Genomic DNA, 23806 nt, shown 5'->3' with positions numbered 1-23806 from the left:
GGGTAGCCCTGGCCAGGAAACCTCAGTTGTCTCTCTGGTCCTAGCAGTCCCTCGAGAGGACTTCTAGACTGGAAGAGAAAGGAGGAAATTTTAGAAGAGAGGAAGAGATTAGATTACCCTCCTGAGTGGGAGGGATACTCACGGATTCTAGCGTTTCTGTGGGCACCAGCTCCTAGCTGGCACAAGGTTCAGAGGCTAAGCTCCCATGTTGTGCACGAGGTTCAGAGGGTGCCACAAGGTTCAGAAGCCCCACGTTGGGCGCCAGATATAGGTGCACGCGCACTCTCTGGGTGCACTCTTGGAATGGCACGGCGGATCCACAGGCTCCCCCACCGTGCTGGAGGAAAGCTGGTCTGATCCCGCGGGCTTCTCTGTGTCTCTATGGGCCTCAGGCGTGGTATGCGCGGGTATCTCGGGGTCGCTCTGGGCCCCTGGATCTCGGGGTCCCCGCCACACCTGGCTAGTCGCTGGCGGGTCTGGCCACAGGCGTCTCTGGCCGCGGCGGCGGGTGCCCCGCAGGCTTTTCCTGGCGGCTCGGGGCCCATGTCTCTGGAAGCTTCTCTGCTGCAGAAGCGTTGTCCCGGCCAAATCCTCTTCCTATTTCACCCGTGTACTTTCCTCAGGATGCGAGGTCCACTGGCCACCTGGCCCCCGCGGGAGAAGTACGAGGACAGCGAAAGCTAGGATGTCCGCAAGTCGGTCAGGTCACGAGAGAGTGCGCCCCCCAGAGAGGCTAGGTCACCGGTAGTAAGGCACAGAACTCGAGACTCGGCTTAGTCTGTGTTACAGCTTTATTAAGTGTCTCTGCTCTCAGTAATTCAGCAGCTCTGCGACCCAGCTCTCTGTGTCCCAGCTTTCTGCGACCCAGCTCTCTGTGTCCCAGCTTTCTGCGACCCAGCTCTCTGTCTATTAAGAGAAGACTAGGATACTTATACCATGGGGGTAGTGGTAAAAGCTTTGGCTGTTAGATGCTTTGTGAGGCATTCTATTTACATATGGAAGTGGATTTCTACCACACTGCTAGACTGTTGACTGCCTGGAAAAATCACAGGAAGGCATGGTATCTTTCAGAGCCAAAGGCCATGTTTATGTTATGGCATTTGTGGCAGACACTTCAAAAGGAGAGACAGAAAAGATGCCAGAAAGGCCACCCTGCTATGAAAGGAGCCCTCAGCACATGATCCTGAGCTGCATGAGCTGTCCGGTCGTGAAGGGACTTCTACTTTACATAACAGAGGTCTTCAACAGTAGCTCAGTGATTCAGCATGCTTACTGTCTATCTTGAAGACTGGAGTTTAGCTCCCAACACCCACTTCCTGTGGCTCACAAACCCCTGTAACACCAGATCCAAAGGATCTGACAACCTCTTCTGTTTGGTCCCACCACCCACATCAGGCAGCTCACAACCACCTGAAACTCCAGCTCCAGGGGATCTGGTGCCCTCTTCTGGCTTCCAAGGGCACCTGTATTCACACACATACCCACACATAGACATACACATTCATATAAATAAAAATAATAAAATGAATCATAAATATACATACAATCATATTAAAATAAATTCTCTACACAGAGCTCAGTAAGACTGATAAAAGCGTCCTAGGGAGGTTTTTGTTTTGTTTTACTTATAACATTGAAACCTCCCACTTGCTTTCTTTTAAAAAAGATTTATTTTTTAATTATGTGTGTGTGCATGTGGGTATGTGCACATGAACACAGGTTCCCTCAAAGCCCAGAGGCAGTGAATCTCCCTACGGCTGAAGTTGCAGGCAGTTGTGAACTGCCCAGCATGGGTGCTAGGAACTGAGTTCAGGTCCTCTGTCAGAGCATTAAGCATTATGGGCAAACTTTTGTTAAATGTTCAGTGATGTTCTGTAAGAAAAGTGAAAACATTAACAGTTGCAGATCATTAAAAATTATTTTGCATTTACTTCTGATACTTTTTTCTACATGTGTGGTATGCATGCATGTATGTGTGTGTATATATATATGTATGTATGTTTGGGACTCATGTGTGTTCAAGTGCATATGCACATGTGTGCATGTGGGTAGAGGCCAGAGGTTGACACAGGATGCCTTCCTAATGTGCTCCATCTTCTATACTGAGGCAGGATCTCTCATTTGAATCCAGAACTCACTGACCCAGCTAGTCTAGCTACCCAACTTCCTCCAGGGATCCCCTACCCCCACCTCCTGAGTGCTGGTACTACAGAGGGGCTGTCATGCCTGCCTGGCATTTATATGGGTGCTGGAGAGCAGATCTCTTGGTCCTTAGAACTGCATGGCAAGCACTTTTACCCATTAAGTTATCTCCCTTGACTGTTTTTGATACTTTTTGTTTGTTTTGTTTTTGAGACAGGGTCTCCCTCTAGCCCCAGCTGGCCTGAACTCACTATGTAAACCAGGCTGGTCTGGATCTCAGAGCTCCACCTGCCTCTGCTTCCCAAGTGCTGCAATTAAAGGTGTGCGCCATCATGCCCAGCTTCATTTTGATACTTTTTAATGTGTGGTTTTTCTTTCTTTCTTTTTTATGGATCTTTCCTTCCTTATATTTATTTATTTTTATATTATGTGTATAAGAATTTTGCCTGCATGCATATAAGTGTACCATATAGGTACAATGCCAATGGAGGCTATCAGACCCCTTGGAACTAGAGTTACAGACGGTTGTGACCTGCCATGTGGGTGCTGAGAACCAAACCTGGATCCTCTGCAAGAGCAACCAGTGCTATTTATTATTTATTTGTTTGTTTGTTTATTTATTTTCTTTTGGGTCTGAGACAGAATCTCCCTGCAGCCCTAACTGGCTTGAAGCTCACTGTTAGATCAGGCTGGCCTTGATTCCACAGAGATCCACCTGCCTCTGCCTACCGAGTGCTGGGATTAAAGGCATGCACCACCACACCCGCAATCTAAACCATCTCTCCGGTCCCTTTCTTTTAAAAGATGTATTAGTTATTTATGTGTATGTGTGTGCATGTGTGTGGGGGGGGTGGTGCATGGAGGCCAGAATAAGGCATCAGGTCCCCTGAAGCTGCAGTTAAATGTGACTGTGAACTACATGATGTGGGTGCTAGGAACTGAAGTCAGTTCTTTTGCAAGAGTATCAAGTGCTCTTAACTGCCAAGCCAGCTCTCCAGCCTGCTTTCTCCCCCCTTGCCCTCTCTTCTTTTTTTTTTTTTAAAGACAGGCTAGCCTCAAACTACTGATCCTTCTGACTCAGCCTCCCAAGTGCTTGATGATTTGAGTAAAAGAAATATAAATTTGCATGTTCACAGCAAATAATAATTACTAAATTACATGTTATGACAATATTCAATTACTTTTTTGAAAAGGGAAGAACTATGCAAACAGTCTTTCACAACACTTCCCCCACCCCTGACTCACCCATCTGCTTCCACCTTTGTCCTCCATTAGGTCAGGCTGAACTCTCCACCAGCTTCAAACCTCTGACAGTAAGACGAGTACACATTCAAAGCATCTCCTTTCCAGAGCATCCCCCTCCAGTCCTTCTGGAGTCTCTCCTCTCCATCCAGTTTTCTAAGTGTCTCTTTTTGTTTCTCTGGTTTCCTCTCAGCCTTGAGCATCTTCCTGGGGCCCAGCCAGCTCTCCTACATCTTTTGCCACCACACCCGGTTTTTGCAGTTCTGGGATGCAAGCCAGAGCTTCGTGGGTCCCAGGCAAGCACTCTGCCAATAGAGCCACATCCCCAGCCTCCTCTCTCTTTCTCTGCCTGCCCCTTCTTTGGCCAGCTGCCCTTGCTCCAGTCCCCTCACAGGCCTTCTTTTTCATGAAGCTAGCCTGAGCACCTATTCAGAGGACAGAAACTTCTGTCTCCCGCTTTTAGCCAAGGCAGTGCCAGTAAGGAGAGAATAGGGTTGGCTCCTCCTGTTTCTGGTCTCTGCGTCCCTTCCCAATACAGGCAGATTTCTTAGAATGACTTACCTTCAGTCAGTGATGAGGAACTTTTGCCAGGCCGCCTTACCATGGGTCTCCTTCTGAGGGCCAGCTGTGTCAGGAAGGGCTGTGGACTCCCCACAAAGAGAAGCAGCTCTGGGTGTGTGTGTGTGTGTGTGTGTGTGTGTTGTGTGTGTGTGTTGTGTGTGTGTGTGTGTGTGTGTGTGTGTGTGTACTCATGTGGAGGCAAGAGGTCAACTTCAGGTGTTCCTCCTCAGGCACCATCACCTTGTTTATTGAGACACCATTTCTCACTAGCCTGAAACTCACCAAGTAGGCCAAGTTGCCCCGTGAACATCAGGCACCCTCCTGTCCCCACCTCCCCAGCACTGAGATTATAAGCATGTACCACCATACCCAGCTTTGTGTGAGTATAAGTGTGCTGTATGTACATGATCCTGTGTATACCTGTGTGGGGGGTGCACTTGCAGGTGCATGTGGAGGCCAGAGGTCTACATCAGTGTCATTCCTCAATCATCAACACCGTATATGTGTGTATATATATATATATATATATATACACACATATAATTTTTTTTAAATGTGTATGAGTGTATTGCTTGCAAGTGTATAAGTGCACCCATGTCATGCAGTGCCCTTGGAGGTCAGAAGACAGAGTTGGATCCCCTGGAACTGGAGTTACAGATGGTTGTTAGCTGCCATGTGGGTGCTGGAAACTGAACCTGGGTCCTCTCTGAGAGCAGCCAGTGCTCTCAACCTGAGCTGTCTCTCCAGCCCCATCTACCTTTATCTTTTTTCATTAAACTGATGCTCACCAATTTGCCTACACTGGCTGGCCAATGAGCTTCAGGGAACCACCTGTCTCTACCCCAGCTTCCCCAGAGCTAGGGTTACGGGTACATTCTGTCCAGCATTTGCGGGGCATGGTTGGTTTGAGACAGGGTCTCAGTGTGTAGTCCTGGTTGGCCTAAAACTCACTATGTAGACCAGACTGGCCTTGAACTCACAGATATCCCCCTGCCTCTGCCTCCCAAGTGCTGGGATTACGGGTGTGTACCATCATAGCTAGCCTGCACCCAGCAATTTTTTTGTGGGGTCTAGGGATCTGAACTTAGGTCCTGTTTGCACAGCAGGCACTTTACAGATTGAGCCATTGCTCTAGTCCATCACCTTATTTTTTGAAACAGGATCTCATGCTGAACTTGGATCTTATCAGTCTGGAAAGCTGGCTAATGAAGTCCAGGGATCCATCTGTAGCTTTTATGTGGATGCTGGGGATCTGAACCCAGGTCCTCATGCTTGTGTGGCAGTACTTTACTGACTAAACCATCTCCCTAACTCAGTACCGAAATGTCTTAACTCTTTTCTATTCAGCTTAGATCTAACATTATACATCTTGTCCCCACGCAGGGAACTCCTTGAAAACAGTGAGAAATATGAGAATGTTGGGCATAAAGGTAAGTCCTGAGCCCCCTTCCCCATTTGCACTCTGGGCCCCTCCTGCTTACAAATCACTCCTTCAATGTCTGCCCCTTTGCGACCAAGGCCATCACCTAGCAGATGACTTCACATCAATCATCTCCTTTCACACTGCTTGACCTCAGCACCACTTGTTGTTCTTCCCACAGGACAACACACAGAGCCCAAACAGAAGCCCAGGGTAAGCAGCTCAGACTTGGGCCTGCAGGAAGCGAAGGGGTGCTGAAGATGGTGGAAGGTGGAGGCCTGTGGTGTGGGCAGGACACAAAGGCTGTGGCCCCTGCTGTATGATGGACAGCTGCACTGCCACCATCTAACTTCTTTTGTTTCTCAAATCCCCAGGATGACGGCATTGTCTACGCCTCTCTTGCCCTCTCCACCTCGACCTCACCAGGAGCACCTCCCTGCCTCCGTGTCCACAGGAGCCCCCAGGAAGAGACTCTATACTCTGTCCTAAAGGGCTAATGGACTGGGGGACATCTTGGGCTTCCAGTAGAGGTTGCTCTGCTTCCAATGATACCCAAGGCCAGAGGCAAAAACCAAGTCAGCAAATTTGAAGGTCACAAAGAAACTGGGAAACCCAACCCAGTTTCTTCTTTCAACTTGCTAGGCCTTGCTCACAGAAATAAAAATATTCACAGAATTTGCCTAAATGAATCTAATATGACCTTCAACTTCTGTCCCTCTCACCAAAATTGAACTCTACTAACATATCTAAACCTTTCCTCTAGCACTTTTTTTCCAGAGACCATTTCAGGCCAGGAAACACAAACCCTAAACACAGGTAACCAGCCCATAAGACAAGGTCTGTGCCCACAGTAGCCACAATCACTAGCACATGTTGTGACTGGTCTACATGTACCACCTCACTGGAACATCAGCAACAACCCTAGATAGTCAACATGAGAGATGTGGAAAAAGACAGATGATTAAGGCCCTTTCCTAAGGCCACGTATCTCCTAGGCAGTAGCTAAGCCAAGACTTGAGTCTTCTGGAGGTTCGCCCAGGACTAAGATTTCACTACTGTCCCCAGCTTCCTACACTCTCCAGGTGTCCCTCCAGAGAGGGCCGTGTGCCATAGTGAAACAGGGTAGAGAGAAAAAAGCCAAAGGAAGCACAGAAGAGCCAGTCACTCCAGAAACCTGTTTTATTAACGCATGGCTGCACAGCTGACTTGAATTTAGCAGCCAATCAACTACCCCAATACTTAACAGCTGCTCAAGGCTGAGGTTCCCTACTGCCCAGACCAGAGCAGGTAGGCAGGAGGGTGGGAGCACTCTACTCTTCAAAGAGGACAGCCAGGAATTCCTCTGACCTGTCTCTGTGCTGTGGCTCCCCTTGCCCCTCTGACTCTCCTCCAATATCTTCCATGAGTTGCCCGAAGTCCAGGTCACTGGAGGCTTCATCTTCAAGGGGGAAACTTACAGTCTCTTGCACAGGTGGCTCCTGGGATCCAGGCCCTTCCTTCCCCACTAAGGGATAGCTCCCATGATGAGCTGGTGGAGTTGGGCATTCTGACACAATTTTAACTTCTTTCTCCTCAGATAAGTTGGTGGCTAATGCCTTGTTTCCAGGAGCTTTAAATTTTTTCTTATGGCCTAAGTGGAAAAGGGACAAAGTTGAGAATCCCATTAAGTCAGTATATCCTGATTTTTGAAAGTCAGATTCCTACATTCCTATGTTTAAAAAAAATTAAAAAAGAATGATCTTTATCAGAATACAGAATATGGGCTTCAGGGTTGAAAGACTTGGATTCCAGCCATGTATCAGCCGTATGTTCCGCATGAGTTTTGAACAAATCTTCAACTTTTTGAGACTTAGTTCACTTGTGGGTCAGCAAGATGGCTCAGGGGGTCAAAGTGCTTGGTACCAACCTCCTGAATTCAATCCTGAGGACCCACATGGTAAAAGGAGAGAACCAACTCCTGTTGTTGTTCTCTGACCTCCATAAACACAACACGGTGTGTACAATGCACACACGCACACACGCGCGTGCACACACACACACAAAATGTAAAATGTAAAATATCTAGTCATAAAACCACTGAAAGTATTTGCAGGAACATCATGTAAGTATCTACCTAGCCAGACCTTGGTGACACTCAATAAATACTACCACTCCCCTCCCTGTCCCTGGATCTAATCAAACCAATAACATTGTTTATATAGTGTGTGCTGGGTTCAGTCAAAAACATGCTTTTTCATTCTGAATTTCATTCCTCCTCTCTCTCTCTCTCTCCCTCTCTCTCTCTCTCTCTCTCTCCCCCCCCCTCCTCTCCTGTATGTCTCAAAGCAGGGTCCTACTTGTAGAACTCACCATATTATATACACAGGTGGGCCTCAACCTCATAGTTCTCCTGCCTCAGCCTCCCAGGGCTAGGATTACAGGTGTGTACCACATCTAGCCTCATTTCTGTTTTTTAAGCATTTTTAAATTATTTGTTAATTTTGTGTGTATGAGTGTTTTGTGTGTATGAGTGTTATACCTGCAAGTATTTAAGTGCACATGTGTCATGCAGTACCCAAGAAGGTCAGAAAACAGTGTCATCCCCTGGAACTGCTAGAATTGGAGTTATGGATGGTTGTTAGCCACCATGTGATCTAACATGTTGATCTAAGATTCTAACATGTGGGATTGAAACCTGAGTCCTCTGCAACAGTAACCAGTTCTCTTAACCACTGAGTCATCTCTCCAGCCCTTCATTTCTTTTTTTAAGGATGAAAAGCTGATTGGGGCCAGGGTACAGAGGCACATGCCTTTAATTCTAGCACTCAGGAGGCAGAGGCAGGTGGATTTCTATGAGATTGAGGTTAGCCTGGTCTACATAGTAACTTCCAGGCCAGCTGGGGTTACAGGAAGACCCTATCTCAAAAGAAAAAAAGCAAATCTGATTGGAAATGTAGCTTAGAAACCCTTGGTTCTACCCCCAGCACCCCAATAAAACAAAACAGAAAAGCAATGGAAAGTTGTAGAATAGTTCAAAAGTGACGCAAGGATGGGAGGTGTGGACAAGGGTCTCATTTCCTCATGGCCTTAGGCCTTGAGCCTTACCTGGAGGGTCTGGGGCTGAAGTCCTCTGTCCTTCTTCCCCTCCCATTATGGGTGCAGGAGGCAGTAAGGCTTTGCTCTCCAGAGACTTCTTAACTGTCTTCTTTTTCAGAGCCCTGCCTTGTTCATCTGTCGTACCTGGATAAAACATCCCAGCCCCAAAACATGAAGGAAATGTGTTTCTCTAAAGGACAGCTTGGCAAGGCCAATGCGGCCACACATTATCCCCTGCCTTGCTCCACACCAGTCCCCTACCATCTTGGCTTTGTTTCCCCCAAGTCTCCTCCTTATGGTTCTCCTCACAGCCTGCCCTCTCCAAGAAGCCATCCTTGGCTATGAATTTTAAAGCTCTCACTTTTGATCTAAGATTCTGTAAACACAGAAAGGAGGAGGCTGACACTCCTGACACTACCAGTGAACCATGTTCTCAGACTACCAGCCAGCCATGTTCTCAGTCAGGCACAGCATGCTCTGCTTCTGCCCTGCCCTCCCCTGGCTGTGGACTTTCCCCATTTCTAGCTGTCTTGCTTACCTCTGGATTTGGGTTTTTTGGTCTGTATTTTAGGTGGCTTGGGTCCAGGCAAAGTTGTGTCCTTGAAGTGGGAGAGAAGATGGAAGGCAAACTGAGTCAGAAAACTATTTTTAAGGACTGAGGAGACAGCTTAGTCAATAAAGTAATTCCCTTGCAAGCATGGGGAACTGAGTTCTATCTCTAATACCAACATAGAAAAGCCAGGCATGGTAGAGCCACTTGTAATTTCAGAGCTGTAAAGGTGGGGCTCCCTGGTCAGCTAGGTCCAGAGTAAACAAGCTCCAGACTACTGAGAAACCCTGTTATCAGAACAATGTTGGGGCCGGAGAGACAGCTCAGAGATTAAGAGCACTGGCTGCTCTTGCAGAGGACCATATGGTAGCACCCATATGGTGGCTCACATTTTTCTGAAACTCCAGTTCCAGGGGGTCCAACACCCTCTTCTGGCCTCCCTGGGTATCAAGGACACATAGAGTGCACATCTATACATGCAGGCAAAGAAAAATAAGTACAGCAGGGCACGGTGGTACATGCCTTTAATCCCAGCACTCAAGCAAAGGCAAGCAGATATCTGAGAAATGGAGGCCAGCTGGGGCTACAGGGAGACCCAGTCTCTAAATAAATAAATAACAAATAAATCTGAAAAAAAAAAACCAAGGTACATAGCACTTCAAAAAATAAGGTGGATGGCACCTGAGGAGTAACACTGGAAACTGACCTCTGACCTCTACATGCATTTACACACACACCTGTCTTTTTTTTTTTTTTTTGAGATTTTTTTTGTCAATGTTCTTAACCCCTGAGTCATCTCTCTAGCCCCATCAACTGCCTTTTTTATTCACTGGTAATTTTATACATGTATATAATATATTTTGATGATATTCATTACCCAGTTCCCTTCTCTTATCCCCCGCCATTCGGTCTGAATCAATAAGTCCATGTCTCTTTTTTTTTTTTTTTTTTTTTTTGAGACAGTGTCTCACTATGTATCTCTGGCTGGCTTGGAACTCACAGACATCTGCCTGCCTTTTCCTCCTAAGGGCTGGGATGAAATACGTGTGCCACTATGCCTGGCATCACAGCCTCTTTTTAAAGAGATGGTGCTGCAGAATAATGGGTGGGCCTAAGGGAGTCAAATTACGTGATCACCTTCCCATCCTGTTTGGTATCAGTCAGTGCAAGGTTTGAATGCACAAAAAGAAGGAAACCACGTATCATTTTTAAAAAACCAAAACATAAATTAGAGCACATGAAATGGCTCAGTGGATAAAGGTACTTGACTCCAAGCCTGACAGCCTGGATTTGATTCTTGGGATCCACATGGTGAAAGGACCAACTTTCACAAATTGTCCTCTGACATGCAACCCCATACAAACAAATGTAATAAAAAAAATTTAAGACAAACAAAAAAGGTAAATTAAAAGAAAATGTGAGAAATCTGCTTCACAGTCATAGAAAAGAGATGCTAAGAAAAACGGGTGATGTCCTATGTTTCCACACAGGAGAAAGGAATGGAAAGAAGCAACCTGAAATTATTTTGAGAACCAAAGAAATAGAGTAGGAATTGAGATTGTACTCAGAAAGAATTTCTTAGAGATGTGAGAAATCCAGATAATGAGGAAGAAAAGGAAAGCCTTCCTCCCTGGAGATCCCTAAGAACCCCTCCAGGACTATCCTGAGGTCACAGTGAATCTGAGCCAACCAGCTAGCTCCTCACAGGAAAATCAAATTTTAAGCTCTTACTTTTTTCTCATTCTCCTTCCCCTCCACCGCGTCCTTCTCTTCTTTCTCCAAACAAGACTCTGGGCTGACCATTAAATCTAGAACAGGAGAAGGAAGGGTTGGTTTTGGTTTTACATTTTTTTGTTTTGTTTTTAAGGCAGGGTCTTGATCTCTAGACCTCACTGGAACTCACTATGTAGACCAGATTGATCTCAACTGACAGGGATCTGCCTGCCTCTGCCTCCTGAATACTGGGATTAAAGGCGTGCACCACCAATTTATCCTAGATACAGTTGGTGAACTGGAGGTGGTTTCAGGAACTCCTTCTTCCAACTCTGCCCTCTGAGGCCCATGAACCGTGTTCCCCCGTTCCTAATGGTCCCATCCTTTCAAAGTCCACTGCTATCACACTGACCCATTTTTCTTACTCTCTTTCTCCCACATCCCTCTCCCCACCCATCTGTCCTTCCATTCTAAACACTGAATCACATTCACAAGAGCCTCCTATTAGGGTCCAGGCTGAGGCTGATAGTGTAGGCTTGGGCGCCTTCTTGGGAGAGTCCCTGGCCCCTCTGGCCAGTCCTGGTTCTTCTCTTACCTTTTCCTTCTCCACTATTGTCAGATGCATTGTATCGAGTCCAGAAACCAAACAAGTTAACCCGGTCCTGAGGAACCAAGAATCAAAAGTGTCACCCATTATCTTCCCCGGGACAGCTTTTGCCCACCCTGTCTTCTAGATTTTAGTTATGATCAAATTCGTGTTCACATTCCAAACCACTTCACTTGAAATATAATGTTAGGTTTTTTGTTTGTTTTGAGACAGGGTCTCCCCATGGCCCCAACTGGCCTGAAACTCACAATGTAGACCAGACTGGCCTTGATCTCACAGATACCCACCTGGCCTCTGCCTCTCAAGTGCTGGGATTAAAGGTGTGAGCCACCATGCTAGGATTCATGACAGTTTTATCTGAACTTTTTTTTTTGGTCCTTTTGAGACAGGGTCTCCCTGTAGCCCCAGCTGTCCTGGAACTCACTATGTAGACCAGGCTGGCCTTGAACTCACAGAGATCTGCCTGCCTCTGCCTCCTAAGTGCTGGGACTACAGGCATGCACCACCATGCCCAGCTTAGCTTTTTTTTTTTTTTACTTATTATTTTTATTTTATGTGTATGCATGTATCGCCTGCATATAGGTAAGTGCACCTGTGCTGTGCAATGCCCACAGAGGTCAGAAGGGGCTGTCGGATTCCCTGGGACTGGAGTTATGGACAGCTGTTAGCTGCCATGTGGGTGCTGGGACTCAAACTTGGGTTTCCTGCAAGAACAACTAGTGTTCTTAACCGCTGAACCATCTCTCCAGCCTCCTGAACTTTTTTTTTAAACAAGATTTTGTTTTTATTTTATGGGTAAGAATGTTTCGCCTGCATATATGTAAGCGCATCACATGTGTGCATGGTATCCTTAAAAGGAAGAAGAGGACATTGGATCCCCTAGAACTGGAGTTAACAGACTGTTATGAGCCAACATACGGGTGATGGGAACTGAACCTGGGCCCTCTGCAAGAGCAGCCAGTGCTCTTAACCGCCGAGCCATTTCTCCAGCCCTTTTATCTGAACTTTTATGGAAGTTAATTATAATTTCTTTTCTAGTTTATTCATGAACAAGAAACTGAGGAAGAGTAATCACTATTTGTGAATTGGGGTTTCTTGACCCCTCCCCCCCCACCTCCTTCTAGAGGAATGACTATACATGAAAGGTTTGGGTATGCAGACTGAGACTTGAAGTTAAATAGAGAAGCAAGGGGGTGCTCCCACCAAAAACTGTCTCTGTTTGGGCTGGGCCGGGGAAAGGAATGGATGATTTAAGTGGGCATGGGAGTCTGTCTGGAAAGAAAAGATGAGCCCTAAGTTAAAAGCTGTGCCACCGGGAAGGTCACCATTTCCCACAGTGGGCAGTGTACAGTTCCTTTGTGTTGAACAGGAACAAGGATGCATCCTGAACATTTGCCCACCTGAATGCTGGTCTGTTCTGCCTCGCGAGCCATCTTTATAGCTGCCTCCAGTTTCTGATTGTAGTCCTTGTTCTTGCACTTTTTCTATGAAAGAAGGTTGGAGTCAATGATAAATATTGCCTTTACAATTAATAATAATAGAAAACTGGCCCCAATGTACCACCACCCACCACAGACATCTGCCTGCTTCTGCCTCCTGAGTGTTGGAATTAAAGGTATATGCCATCACATCTGGCATTTGTGTGTGTGTGTGTGTGTGTGTGTGTGTGTGTGTGTGTGTGAGAGAGAGAGAGAGAGAGAGAGAGAGAGATTCAACACTGTAGCTCAGGTTGGCCTGGCACTATGCAGCCTACTGACCTTGAACTCACGGTAATCCTCTTGCCTCTGCCTCCCAAGTACTGGGATTACCTGACTCAGACATCTTAGCTACCATTTTTCCAGTTCCCAATACTGTTACTGAATTATCTCCTGTTACTGATGTTTTGGGATTCAGACACAGTGCTTTCCTTCCCCCTAACATCCTACCAATTTCTAGCGGTTTTCCAGCTAATATTTTTATGTCTTCTGCACAGTGAATATATGGGATTCTGAAGGAAAAAAAAAGTTCAGGTGGCTCCACTTTTAACTTCCCACAAGTTCCTCTAAATTCAGTTGCTTAATTTAATACTCACAATGTGACTGTTCTAAAGCCTTGGATTTCAGGGCCTCTGTTTATTTTAAGGCTAGTCAAACCCAAAATTATCTAAGGGAGGAAATATGATTTCATCTTCCAGTTCCCTAGTATCACAGAGACTAGGTATGTTGCTCAGTTGGTAGAAAGCTAGTCTAGCACACATATGGCCTCCAGGACCACATAAAACTAGGCATGATGGTGCATGCCTGTAACCCCAGCACTTAGGAAGTAGAGGTGGCAGGATTAGAAGTTCATTCTCCTCTACGTAGTGAATTCTAGGCCAGCTTGGGCTACAGGAGACCCTTTCTCAAAAAACAAGCAATCACACACACACACACACACACACACACACACACCTATTTCCCTGCATCACAACAGATGCCCACTCCTGCTTACCACTCCTGTTAGCTCCAGAGACAGCTCCTGGAAGTTCTTCAGCATGTTGACTGGGATCCAAGCACGAGAAACAGCGTCTCCAAAAAATGTCACGTGGTACTTAGACTGCAATAAAAGATGGTCCTGTTTTGGTTCCTGCCCTTCACCCTGCTTTTCCCTTGTCAGGAAAGGTAGAGGACAGGAAGATTCACAAAGAAGATGTGGAGCTCATGTTCCCCAAACCCCAGTTCACCTACCTACCTCACCCCTGTCTTTCCACTCTAACTCCAAGAACCCCAGGTAAAGTTTATTGATCAAAACTAAAACACCCTGCTAGCTGGTAAATGTAACCAGCTATGAGTTCCCTTCTATGTGCATTTAACTTATCTCCATGTCGGTCACTATAGCTAAGTGTCTATGTTTCTAACTCTGAACATCTGTTAGGATGGATGTGCTACTACTTTGGCCCAAGCCAGGAAACTCACCGGCAGGGAATCAAGATGAGAAGCAAAAAGAAAATATTCCCCAAGGTCAGGATCAGATTCTACCATGCCTGGCCACCTGAGGAGACAGACAGGATGGGAGAGAAGGGTTATAAACAACACAACCTCATCAACATGTACAGAAAAGGGCACAATGTTTTGGAGAAGATCCAAAGATAGATCTCCTAGCCCCCACTGGTGGTCACTACCAAATGACTGGCATGACTTCCATCACAATACAGAAGAGCTCAGTCATCCTAGCAGAGGTGTGGTGCCACACCCGTGTGGGCCTTCCCACAAGCCAAGCACAAAACCTTCTGCTAAGGATGTTTGCAGAAAAGAAGTGACCCCACTCTTCCTGTCTCTTTGCTTTCCATGCCTCTCACATCTCAGTATTTAGAAATACCTTGAAGTCAGGCCTGGTGGTATATGCCTATAATCCAAGCACCAGGGAAACTGAGGCAGGATGTTCCAGGCTAGCCTCAACTACATGGCAATACTTTGTCTCACAAAAATAATAAGAGGCACCAGATCTCTGTGAGTTGGAAGTCAGTCGGATCTACATAGCAAGTTCCAGGCCATCCAGGGCTACACAGTGAGACCCTGTCTCAAAAAGTAGAAATTAATAATTAATTAAACAAACAAAAAATTGCTTTAGATCCCTCTCTGTCTTTTCTGCTTGCTCATAGTGTTAGGGTGATACTCTTTACTTCCAACAACAGTAGCACTGTCAGACCCTTTTTCCCAGAGATACCACCTCCACCCTGAAACCCACAGTCTTTCAAAGTCTCCCAGCTCAGTTCTTTATCTTCTCCCTCACCTCATGTTCCAAGTTCTCTTACAAATGCTTTTCATATCCTTCCCTCCCTGCTTGAACCTGCCACTCCCAAGTTCAGTCAGGAAGGATGCTCTATGCCACAGGGCCTACCAGGGGTAACCGTATTGCTTGGCCCAGATGATGGATCCTGGGACATAGGAGGCATAGGTCACATCACTCTCACACCCTGTCCATGTCTCTTCAGGAATATCACAGCGATTATAATTCACATCTGCCAAAAAAGAGAAGGGATGCAGGAATGGGAGGCTTTCAGGCAACATCAGAATGTGGGAGAGGAAAGAATATACGGGGAAGAATGGGAAACCTAGAGCAGGAAAAGCAGCGTGAGCAGGACCAGGAATGCCACCTTCAAATGCAGATTCCACATGCCTGCTCACCTCCCAGTATGATTCTCCCCTCTATGGAGCAGTGGGAGGGTCGTTTCACTGAGACTTTTTCTCATGTGCATAACTGCACAGGACATAATGAGCGTTACCCATCCCAAGCAGTTTCAAACATTCTAGAATGCTAAGCTTATTGGATCTTACCCACTTTCCCCTATGTGTCCCATATCCCTCTCTATCCACATTCTAAAAACAGTATTCCAGTCAGGATTGACAGGATCAGGCAATGCTGAAGACAATGGAAGTCACATATTATATACACCCAGGTTCCCTGTCCCTCCCCATGTCTACTGCCCACCCTCATGCCAGACTCTTCTGCATCAAACAACTCACCACAGGACCCCTTGAATGATAGCTGTATTTATGTCATATTAAATCGAAAGGATACATGCTGGGAAAGAAAGGGAGGAGCAACAAAAACTGAGGCAAAAGATTTCTAGTCCTTTCTACCTGGATTTTGGTCACAGGACCAATTATCTGGGAGAACTGAGGGGTCAGTGTTTCCAAGCAGCCGCCTCCATTTCTCACACTTTGGAAAGGAACACTGGACCCAGACTAGACACTGACCTGTGACAGGAAAGAAACTGATGAAAGGCAAAAACATGCTATTCCTCCCTCTATCCAACTAAACTCTATATAACTCTTCCACCATCCCCAGAATCACATCTCAGACTTTACATATCTCTGAATTATACAGCAGAATCAGGGCCAATCAAACTTGGTGTCAGAGCTGACCCTTAAGCTGTACTTCTTCATTTTTCACCTTTACCAAGCAGAAGGGATTGTTTCTGTATTGACAGGTCTTAAATAAAAAGGGGTGGAGTTGCCAGGCACGGTGGCACATGTCTGTACTCCCAGCACTTGGGAGGCAGAGGCAGGCGGATCTCGTTGAGTTCAAGGCCAATCTGGTCTACATGGTGAGCTCCAGGCCAGCTGGGGCTACAGGGAGACCCTGCTTCAAAAAGACCAAAAAGAAAAAAAAAAGGGGGGGGGCTGCAGTGTAGCTCAGTGATACCTTCCAAACTGGTGCAAAGTTCCAGGAGTCCATCCCCATCCTCCCAAAGGCGTTAACAAACTTGGGGCTAGGGAGATAGCTCAGTCAGTAAAGTACTTTTCCTTCAAAGTACGAGGACCTCCACATACACATACCCCCTGCCACGCACCCTCCACGTGCACACATACTCACACACCCATACCTCCCCAACCCCCCCAGAAAGCTTTCTGGATAGTGTCTGATTTTCTGCTGACATGACATTAATGTTCTTTTAAAAACTGAAGAGTGGGGCTGGAGAGATGGCTCAGTGGTTAAGAACACTGACTATTCTTGCAGAAGACTGGGGTTTGAATCCCAGCACCCACATGGCAGCTAACAACTGTCTGTAACTCCAGTTCCAGGGAATCTGACAGCCTCTTCTGTCCTCCACAGGCACTGCATAACATGGGTGCACTTACCTACACGTAGGCAATACACACATACACATTAAAAAATAATAATAATAATAAATAAAACATTTTTTTTTAAAAACTAAAGAGAAGCTGGGCGTGGTGGCACATGCCTTTAATCCCAGCACTCGGGAGGCAGAGGCAGGGGGATCTCTGTGAGTTCAAGGCCAGCCTGGTCTACATAGTGAGTTCAGGTCAGCTGGGACTACAGGGAGACCCTGTCTCAAAAAGACAAAAAACAAACAAACAAAAAAAACTAAAGAGCATCTCTTTTTTATTATTTTATGTGTATGAGTATGCTGCCTGCATGTATGTACATGCACCCATGTTGTGCAATGCCTGTGGAGGTTAGAAGAGCACATGGGATCCCCTGGAAATGGAGTTACAGATGGTTGTTAGCTGCCATGTGGGTGCTGGGACTCAAACCTGTGTCCTCTGCAAGAGCAGCCAGTGTGCTTAGCCACTGAGCCATCTCTCCAGCCCCAAGAGTATCTCTTTTAAATGTATGTGTGTATGCATGTGTGTGTATACATGCTGCATTTGTCCATACATGAATATGGAGGCCAGAAGATAATGTCAGTTGCTTCCCTCTATCACTCTCCATCTTATTTTATTTTTTTAAATATTTTATTATTTTTATTTCATGTGTATGTGTGCATTTCCTGCGTGTAGGTAAGTGCACTCGTGTTGTGCAATGCCTGCGGAGGACAGAAGAGGCTGTTGGATCCCCTGGATCTGGAGTTATGGAATTACGGACAGTTGTTAGCTGCCATGTGGGTACTGGGATTTGAACTCCAGCCTTCTGAAAGAACAGCCAGTGTTCTTAACCACTGAGCAATCTCTCCAGCCCATATTTTATTTTTTTTAGTTTTATGTGTATGAGTGTTGTTTTGTGCATGTATGTAAGTATACGATGTGCATGTAATGCCCGAGGAGGCCAGAAGAAGGCGCCCGAACCTCTAGAACTGGAGTTACAGGTGGTTGTGAGTCACCATGTGGGTGCTGGGAACTGAACCAAGGTCCTCTACAAGAGCAACCAGTGTTCCTAACCGCTGAGCCACCTCTCCAACCCTCTCCATTTTATTTTTTAAGACAGGGTCTCTCCTGAGCCTAGAAATTGCTGGCTAGCCAGCAAGTCCCCAGGGATCCTCCTGTCTCTACCTCCCCAATACTAGGATTACAAGTGTGCACTGCTGTGCCCAGGTTTTTACTTGGGTTTTAAGGACTCAAATTCGGGTCTTCATGCTTGGACAGAAAACATTTTACAGACTGAATCATCTCCACAGCCCTCTATCTTCTTTTTTTGTAATATTTTATTTATTATTTTTATTTTATGTGTATGAATGAATTGCCTGCATGTACGTAAGTGCACCCGTGTTGTACAATACCCACAGAGGTCAGAAGAGGGTGTCGAATCTCCTGGAACTGGAGTTACAGACGGTTGTTAGCTACCATGTGGGTACTGGAAACAGAACCTGGGTCCTCTTCAAGAGTAGCCAGTGCTTAACTGCTAAGTCTTCTCTCCAGCCCCTTCTATCTCCTTTTTGATATCTGGACAACCACTAAGGCACCACTCCCACCAGACCACATCTCAGCTAAGTACAGTCTGTTCCTTCTCACACTTCCTGTATCTCGAAGGACAGAAGGTGAGGCCAGCATCATCCTTACTCCTAGTACCATTCTACCTCTTCTTCTTACAAAAATCCTCTTCCTCTGAGGTCCATACCATAAGGCACAATCACCCTTTCATCTCTCTTCTTAATATAGGGGCATCCTACTTAGTCCTCTCTCCCTCCAGCCTTAAGTCCAGATGACTGCCACATCCATGGAAATACCTCACAATCTTGGTTCCTTGATCTTTTCCTCCACACCACCTCAGAAAATTACTCCCATTCCTGCCTGCCCCAGACATCATAGCGGGAAACATAAACCCTCTGAATCACATATCCAGATATCCCCTCCGACAAAAATGTCCTGTCCTCTCCACTTCACTTGCTCAAAAAGCCTTACAACTCTCACTTTATCTCACTCTCCAACCCGGCAGCCTCTCCCATCCACATCACAAGGTGGCAACCTGTTTTTCACATTCTACACCAGTCAGCTCCTGTTCCATGACACTTCCTTAGGCTCTTGCAGATACCTTCAGCTTCCCTGCTCTCTGTCTTTCATCCCACCCAGATGGCAAAACCACCCTAATAAACTCAATCTCCATCTTTTATGTGCTTAAATCCATGCAACTGAGAGTTGCTAGAGAAAAAAAAAAATCACAAACCCAGGTACATAGGCATCACTATATACTGAATATTTAGTATCACCAGAGGACTGGGAGATGGTTCAATTGGTAAAGTGCCTGCTGTACAAGCCTAAGGACCTGAGTTCAGAAACCCATACTCATGTAAGAGCCAGGTGCATTCACACCTTTAATCCCAGTGCTGGGAATATGGAGACAGGTGGATCCCTGGAGCTCACTGACAAGCCTAGCCAAATCAGTCCTGAGTTCCAGGTTCACTGAGAGACCTTGTCTCAGAACACAAGGTACAGAGAGATGGAGGAAGATACCTGATGTTGACCTCTGACCTCTATACACACATGCACGCACGCAGGCACACACGCACATGCTCGCACATGCATCTGCTCCTGCATGCACAAATTCATATACCCACAGGAAAATGTACATATAACACATACACACATGTATGCTTGTGCTCGTGCATATGAATATACAGATACATACACAAAAAAAGATTTAATATTAGCAAACAATATGATTCTTTTCTAAGTTTGCTTTGTTAAAATTTTACATACTGCCAAATTTTACCTTAAAACATTCAAACATGGGGACATACCCGACCCCTGTCCAGTTGGAATGGCACAGGACTCATCACTCAGAAAAAGTGACATATTTAGGCACTTAAAAAAATATAATACACCAGGCACGGTGGTACACGCCTTTAATCCCAGCACTCGGGAGGCAGAGGCAGGCAGATCTCTGTGAGTTCAAGGACAGCCTGGTCTACATAGTGAGTTCCAGGACAGCTGGGGCTACAGGGAGACCCTGTCTCAAAAAGACCAAAAATAAAATAATAATAATAATATATTGGAACTGGAGAGATGGCTCATCGGTTAAGAACACTAGTTGTTCTTAGAGAAGACCGAGGTTCAAATCCCAGCACCCACATGGCAGCTAGTAACTGTCCATAACTCCAGTCCCAGGAGATCCAACAGCCTCTTCTGACCTCCATGGGCATTGCATGACACGGGTGCACTTACTTACATGCAGGCAATAGACATATACACCTAAAATAAAAAAATAAATAAAATTTTTAAAATATGTATATACTATGTATGGGTTTTTTTCTCAATTACTTTATCGAAGAATAAAGTACTTTATCATCTGGGGATGATAAACTAATCAGAAATTACAGTTTCTGGGACAGGGATGAAGCTCAATTGGCAGGGTGCTTGCTTAGCATGTATGAAGCCCCCAGCACCCCATATCCTGGGTGTGGTGGCATATACCAGCACTCAGCAGGAGCATCAGGAGTCCAAGGCCACCCTTGGCTACATTGTGAGCTCCAGGCCAGTCTGGGATATACGAGATTCTATTTCAAAAACACTTATATATATATATATATATATATATATATACACACACACACACAGAGAGAGAGAGAGAGAGAGAGAGAGAGAGAGAGAGAGATGGCTCAGCCAGTAAAAGCTCTTACCACAGAAACCTGACAAGTTGAGTTTAATCCCTAGAACCCACATAAAGGTGGAAGAACAGAAACAACTGCACAAAGCATATAGACATGCAAACACACATAGACATGTACACAGACACACATAGACAAAAAAAAATAAAAAAAGTTTTAAAAATACAAAATACAGTTGCTCTTGATAGTTCTAGTGTTTATAGAGGTGACTAGGAAGACTAGAGAAAAAAAGAATAGGGAATGCTGAGGATCTAAACTCAAGACTGTAACAAAATCGATCAATAAAATAAATGGTTTGCTGTAAAAAGTCATGACAATTCATAAGGAAACAAATGGAAAAAGCCATCTTAATGGTATGGAATTGGATATTTACAGCTTGAGATGAACTTTCCAGTGACAGATCATACTATTTTTAAAGTTTCGTTTCAGACTTAGGGAAGGTAATGTGCTCTGTAAACTGTGGATGCCCACTATGGGTATAATTGTATGACAGTGGAGACCAATGTCACCACACACTCGAAGCTTTCCAGTTGGCTGCTCATTTCTGAAATGCTAGCTTCCTTCCTCTGAGACACCTCACTCTCCTGACATGTTTCTGGCAGTTGATGCCTTGGTTTATTCTGCTGGATTCTCTTTGTGCTCCATCCAATCTCAAAAGGCCAGGGTTCCAAGGCTCAGTCATGGGTCTTCTCTCCCAACAGCACTCTTTCTTCTCTAAGCCAAGCTCACACGTCAGAAAGTTTTAAAACTTACTTTTCATACCTGACAGTACACAGCTGTGTACTTCTGGCCTCTGTTCTAAATTCCAAGTGCAACATTGCTATTTGATATCTGTATCCAATCATATCATATTTTATCATTATCATATTGTATTGACTGATTTTGGTGGTGCTGCTGATTGACTCCAGGACTTTACACATGCTAAGCATAAGCTCTACTACTGAGTTACTTCCCCGGTCATGAATCTCTATCTAGAAATCTCAAAAGGATCTAAAATTCAGTGACCACAAGCCAGAATGTTTCATCTCACCCCACAGTGTGCTCTTCCTCCACTCCATTTCCTGTTACGAAAATGTTAAGCCAGAAACCAATCTTTTTAAAATTACATTTATGTATTTCCTTATTTATTTGTACATTTATATGGAAATGCTTTATTTTTTTATTTGTGTGTTTGTATGGAAGTGTACAACAAGCCACAGTAAGCACGTGGAGGTCAGAGATAACTTGCAGGACCTGGTTCTCTCCTTCCCCATTTATGTGGGTTCCAGAGATCAAACTCAGGTCATCAGGCCTAGTGGCAGGCTATCTCACCAGCCTCAAAGTCATTTTTGACAGACATTCTCCTGTCTCACACTCTACTAGTATTCAATCATTACCAAGTTCTAACAATTTTATCTCCAAAACATATAAATAATATACTTCTATCTCAATTTTCATCATCCTAATCTAAGCCACCAAAATACATTTTAATACTGTCACTAATTTATTAACTCCCCACACTCCATTTTCTAACAAACTGCAAAAGGATCATTTTCAAACATTAATCTGAAGGTGTCCCTTCCCTGGATACAATGCACCAATGGCTCCCCACTACCCTTAGGCTAAAATTCTCATTACATGGCATTTTCTTTGACAAAGTCACTATACTGTGTATCTTCTTAAATTTTCCCCAAAGCTACTCCTCTCTCACCTCCTCTCGTTACCTGAACTCTGATCACAGTGGTTTTCTTTTAATACCCAGAATATGCTAAACCTTACCCTACCTAAAACTTTCTGCTGCCTTCCACTTAGATAACTTCTAGTCTGCTTTCAGGTTTCAGCTTGAATATAATTTCCTTAGGAATGCATTCCCTAGCTGACTTAATCTTACTTAGGACTCCACTGCATCCTTTTATGGCGCGCTGTACTTTTCCTTCACAGTACTTAATACGAATTGTATTTATTGGCTATGTCCTTTATACTTCCTACACCAGTAGGACTTTCTCCTCCTTGGCTACTGTAAGAATCAGGAAGAATGGCTCATTTACAGCAAGAGGCTGACAAATTCACTAGAATCACAATTTAACTCACAAGCGCCACCTAGGGAGGACACTCTTCTCTGTCAATCTAAAATCCAGTACCTAGGGTAAATACTGACAGGTACAGTGATAAAGCCATGTAAATTCAACAATACCAGTTTATTTGGTATAAGTGGAGATCAGGTTAGTAGGGTCTGTGGTACCCCAAAAGTTTTGTGTGATCTATTTTATTTCTTGAAACCAAATTTCCCAATTTCCTTATCATTATTTATTTCTTATTTGCGTAACACTCTAAATTGTAAATTCTATGATGGAAGGTCTATCAATTTGTTAGTCATTTCTTTTTATTATTTTGTTATATCTTGGTATATATGTGTGAATGTATTAATGTGTATTTGAATGTGGTGCTACAGCATGTGTGTGGAGGTTGGAAGACAACTTCAGGTGGTGGTCCTCACCTTCTCCCTTGCTTGAGACAGGGTCTCTTATGATTTTTTGAGATGTGTATTCCAGGTTGGGCAGCCCATGGGCATCTAGGGATTCTCCAGTCTCTACCCCCGACCATCTCCTTGTAGGAGTACTGAGTGTACTGATGCAGGTGTGACTGTATCCAGCTTTATGTGGATTCTGGGGATCTGAACTCAGGTCATCATGCTTGTGTGGCAAGCACTCTACCTACTGACCCATCTCCTTAGCCCTCATTCATCACTTCTTGCACCTAGTGACATATCTGGCACATAATAAAAGGCACTAATAACTTGTGGGAAAAGAACAAATGAGGAAGGGGCTAGAGAGATGACTCAGTGGTTAAGAGCACTGGCTGCTCTTGCAGAGGACCCAGGTTCAGTTGCCAGCACCTACATGGCAGCTAACAACTGTCCTTAATCCAGTTCAGGGGATCCAATGTCCTCTTCTGGCCTCCACAAGCATTGCATGCACATGGCATACTTACATACATGCAAGCAAAGCACTTGTATAGGCAAAACAAAAATAAATAAATAAATAAGTAAATAAATAAATAAAATGTTAAAAAATAAATGAGTTGGTGATGTGGCTCAGCAGTAGACTATATGTTGAACACACACAAGGCCTTGTGGTCAATCTCAAACACCAAAAATCAAGAAATAAATTTGTTTCTATCCTTACCCTCCTCCCATCCAATCTCAAAGAC

General features: G+C 45.0%; 2 protein-coding genes across 11 annotated transcripts in view; one reads left to right on the top strand and one right to left on the bottom strand.

The window, feature by feature from the left end:
* Pilra (paired immunoglobin like type 2 receptor alpha) overlaps positions 1–6033 on the top strand; it is a 23460-nt gene extending 17427 nt beyond the window's left edge. For both annotated transcript variants that reach the window (XM_029563170.1, XM_008832375.3), the window contains exons 5-7: positions 5329–5375; positions 5547–5578; positions 5740–6033. In XM_029563170.1, the coding sequence (XP_029419030.1) occupies positions 5329–5375; positions 5547–5578; positions 5740–5862 (202 nt within the window). In that variant the 3' untranslated portion in view covers positions 5863–6033. The remainder of the gene's footprint in view (positions 1–5328; positions 5376–5546; positions 5579–5739) is intronic.
* A 497-nt stretch (positions 6034–6530) lies between these two features.
* The window catches only part of Zcwpw1 (zinc finger CW-type and PWWP domain containing 1), a 33879-nt gene continuing 16603 nt past the window's right edge, over positions 6531–23806 (bottom strand). For all 9 annotated transcript variants that reach the window (XM_008832374.3, XM_008832369.3, XM_029563205.1 and 6 more), the window contains 10 exons: positions 15912–16028; positions 15169–15289; positions 14244–14319; positions 13780–13884; positions 12711–12794; positions 11299–11365; positions 10722–10798; positions 8979–9039; positions 8450–8584; positions 6531–6995 (listed from right to left, as the gene is read on the bottom strand). In XM_008832374.3, coding sequence (XP_008830596.1) covers positions 6676–6995; positions 8450–8584; positions 8979–9039; positions 10722–10798; positions 11299–11365; positions 12711–12794; positions 13780–13884; positions 14244–14319; positions 15169–15289; positions 15912–16028 — 1163 coding nt within the window. In that variant the 3' untranslated portion in view covers positions 6531–6675. The remainder of the gene's footprint in view (positions 6996–8449; positions 8585–8978; positions 9040–10721; positions 10799–11298; positions 11366–12710; positions 12795–13779; positions 13885–14243; positions 14320–15168; positions 15290–15911; positions 16029–23806) is intronic.

This window comes from Nannospalax galili, unplaced genomic scaffold, assembly GCF_000622305.1.
Source record: "Nannospalax galili isolate Female #2095 unplaced genomic scaffold, S.galili_v1.0 scaffold675, whole genome shotgun sequence".
Taxonomy (NCBI): domain Eukaryota; kingdom Metazoa; phylum Chordata; class Mammalia; order Rodentia; family Spalacidae; genus Nannospalax; species Nannospalax galili.
Note: the sequence above shows the minus strand (reverse complement) of the source record. Positions and strands in the feature narration are given on the sequence as shown.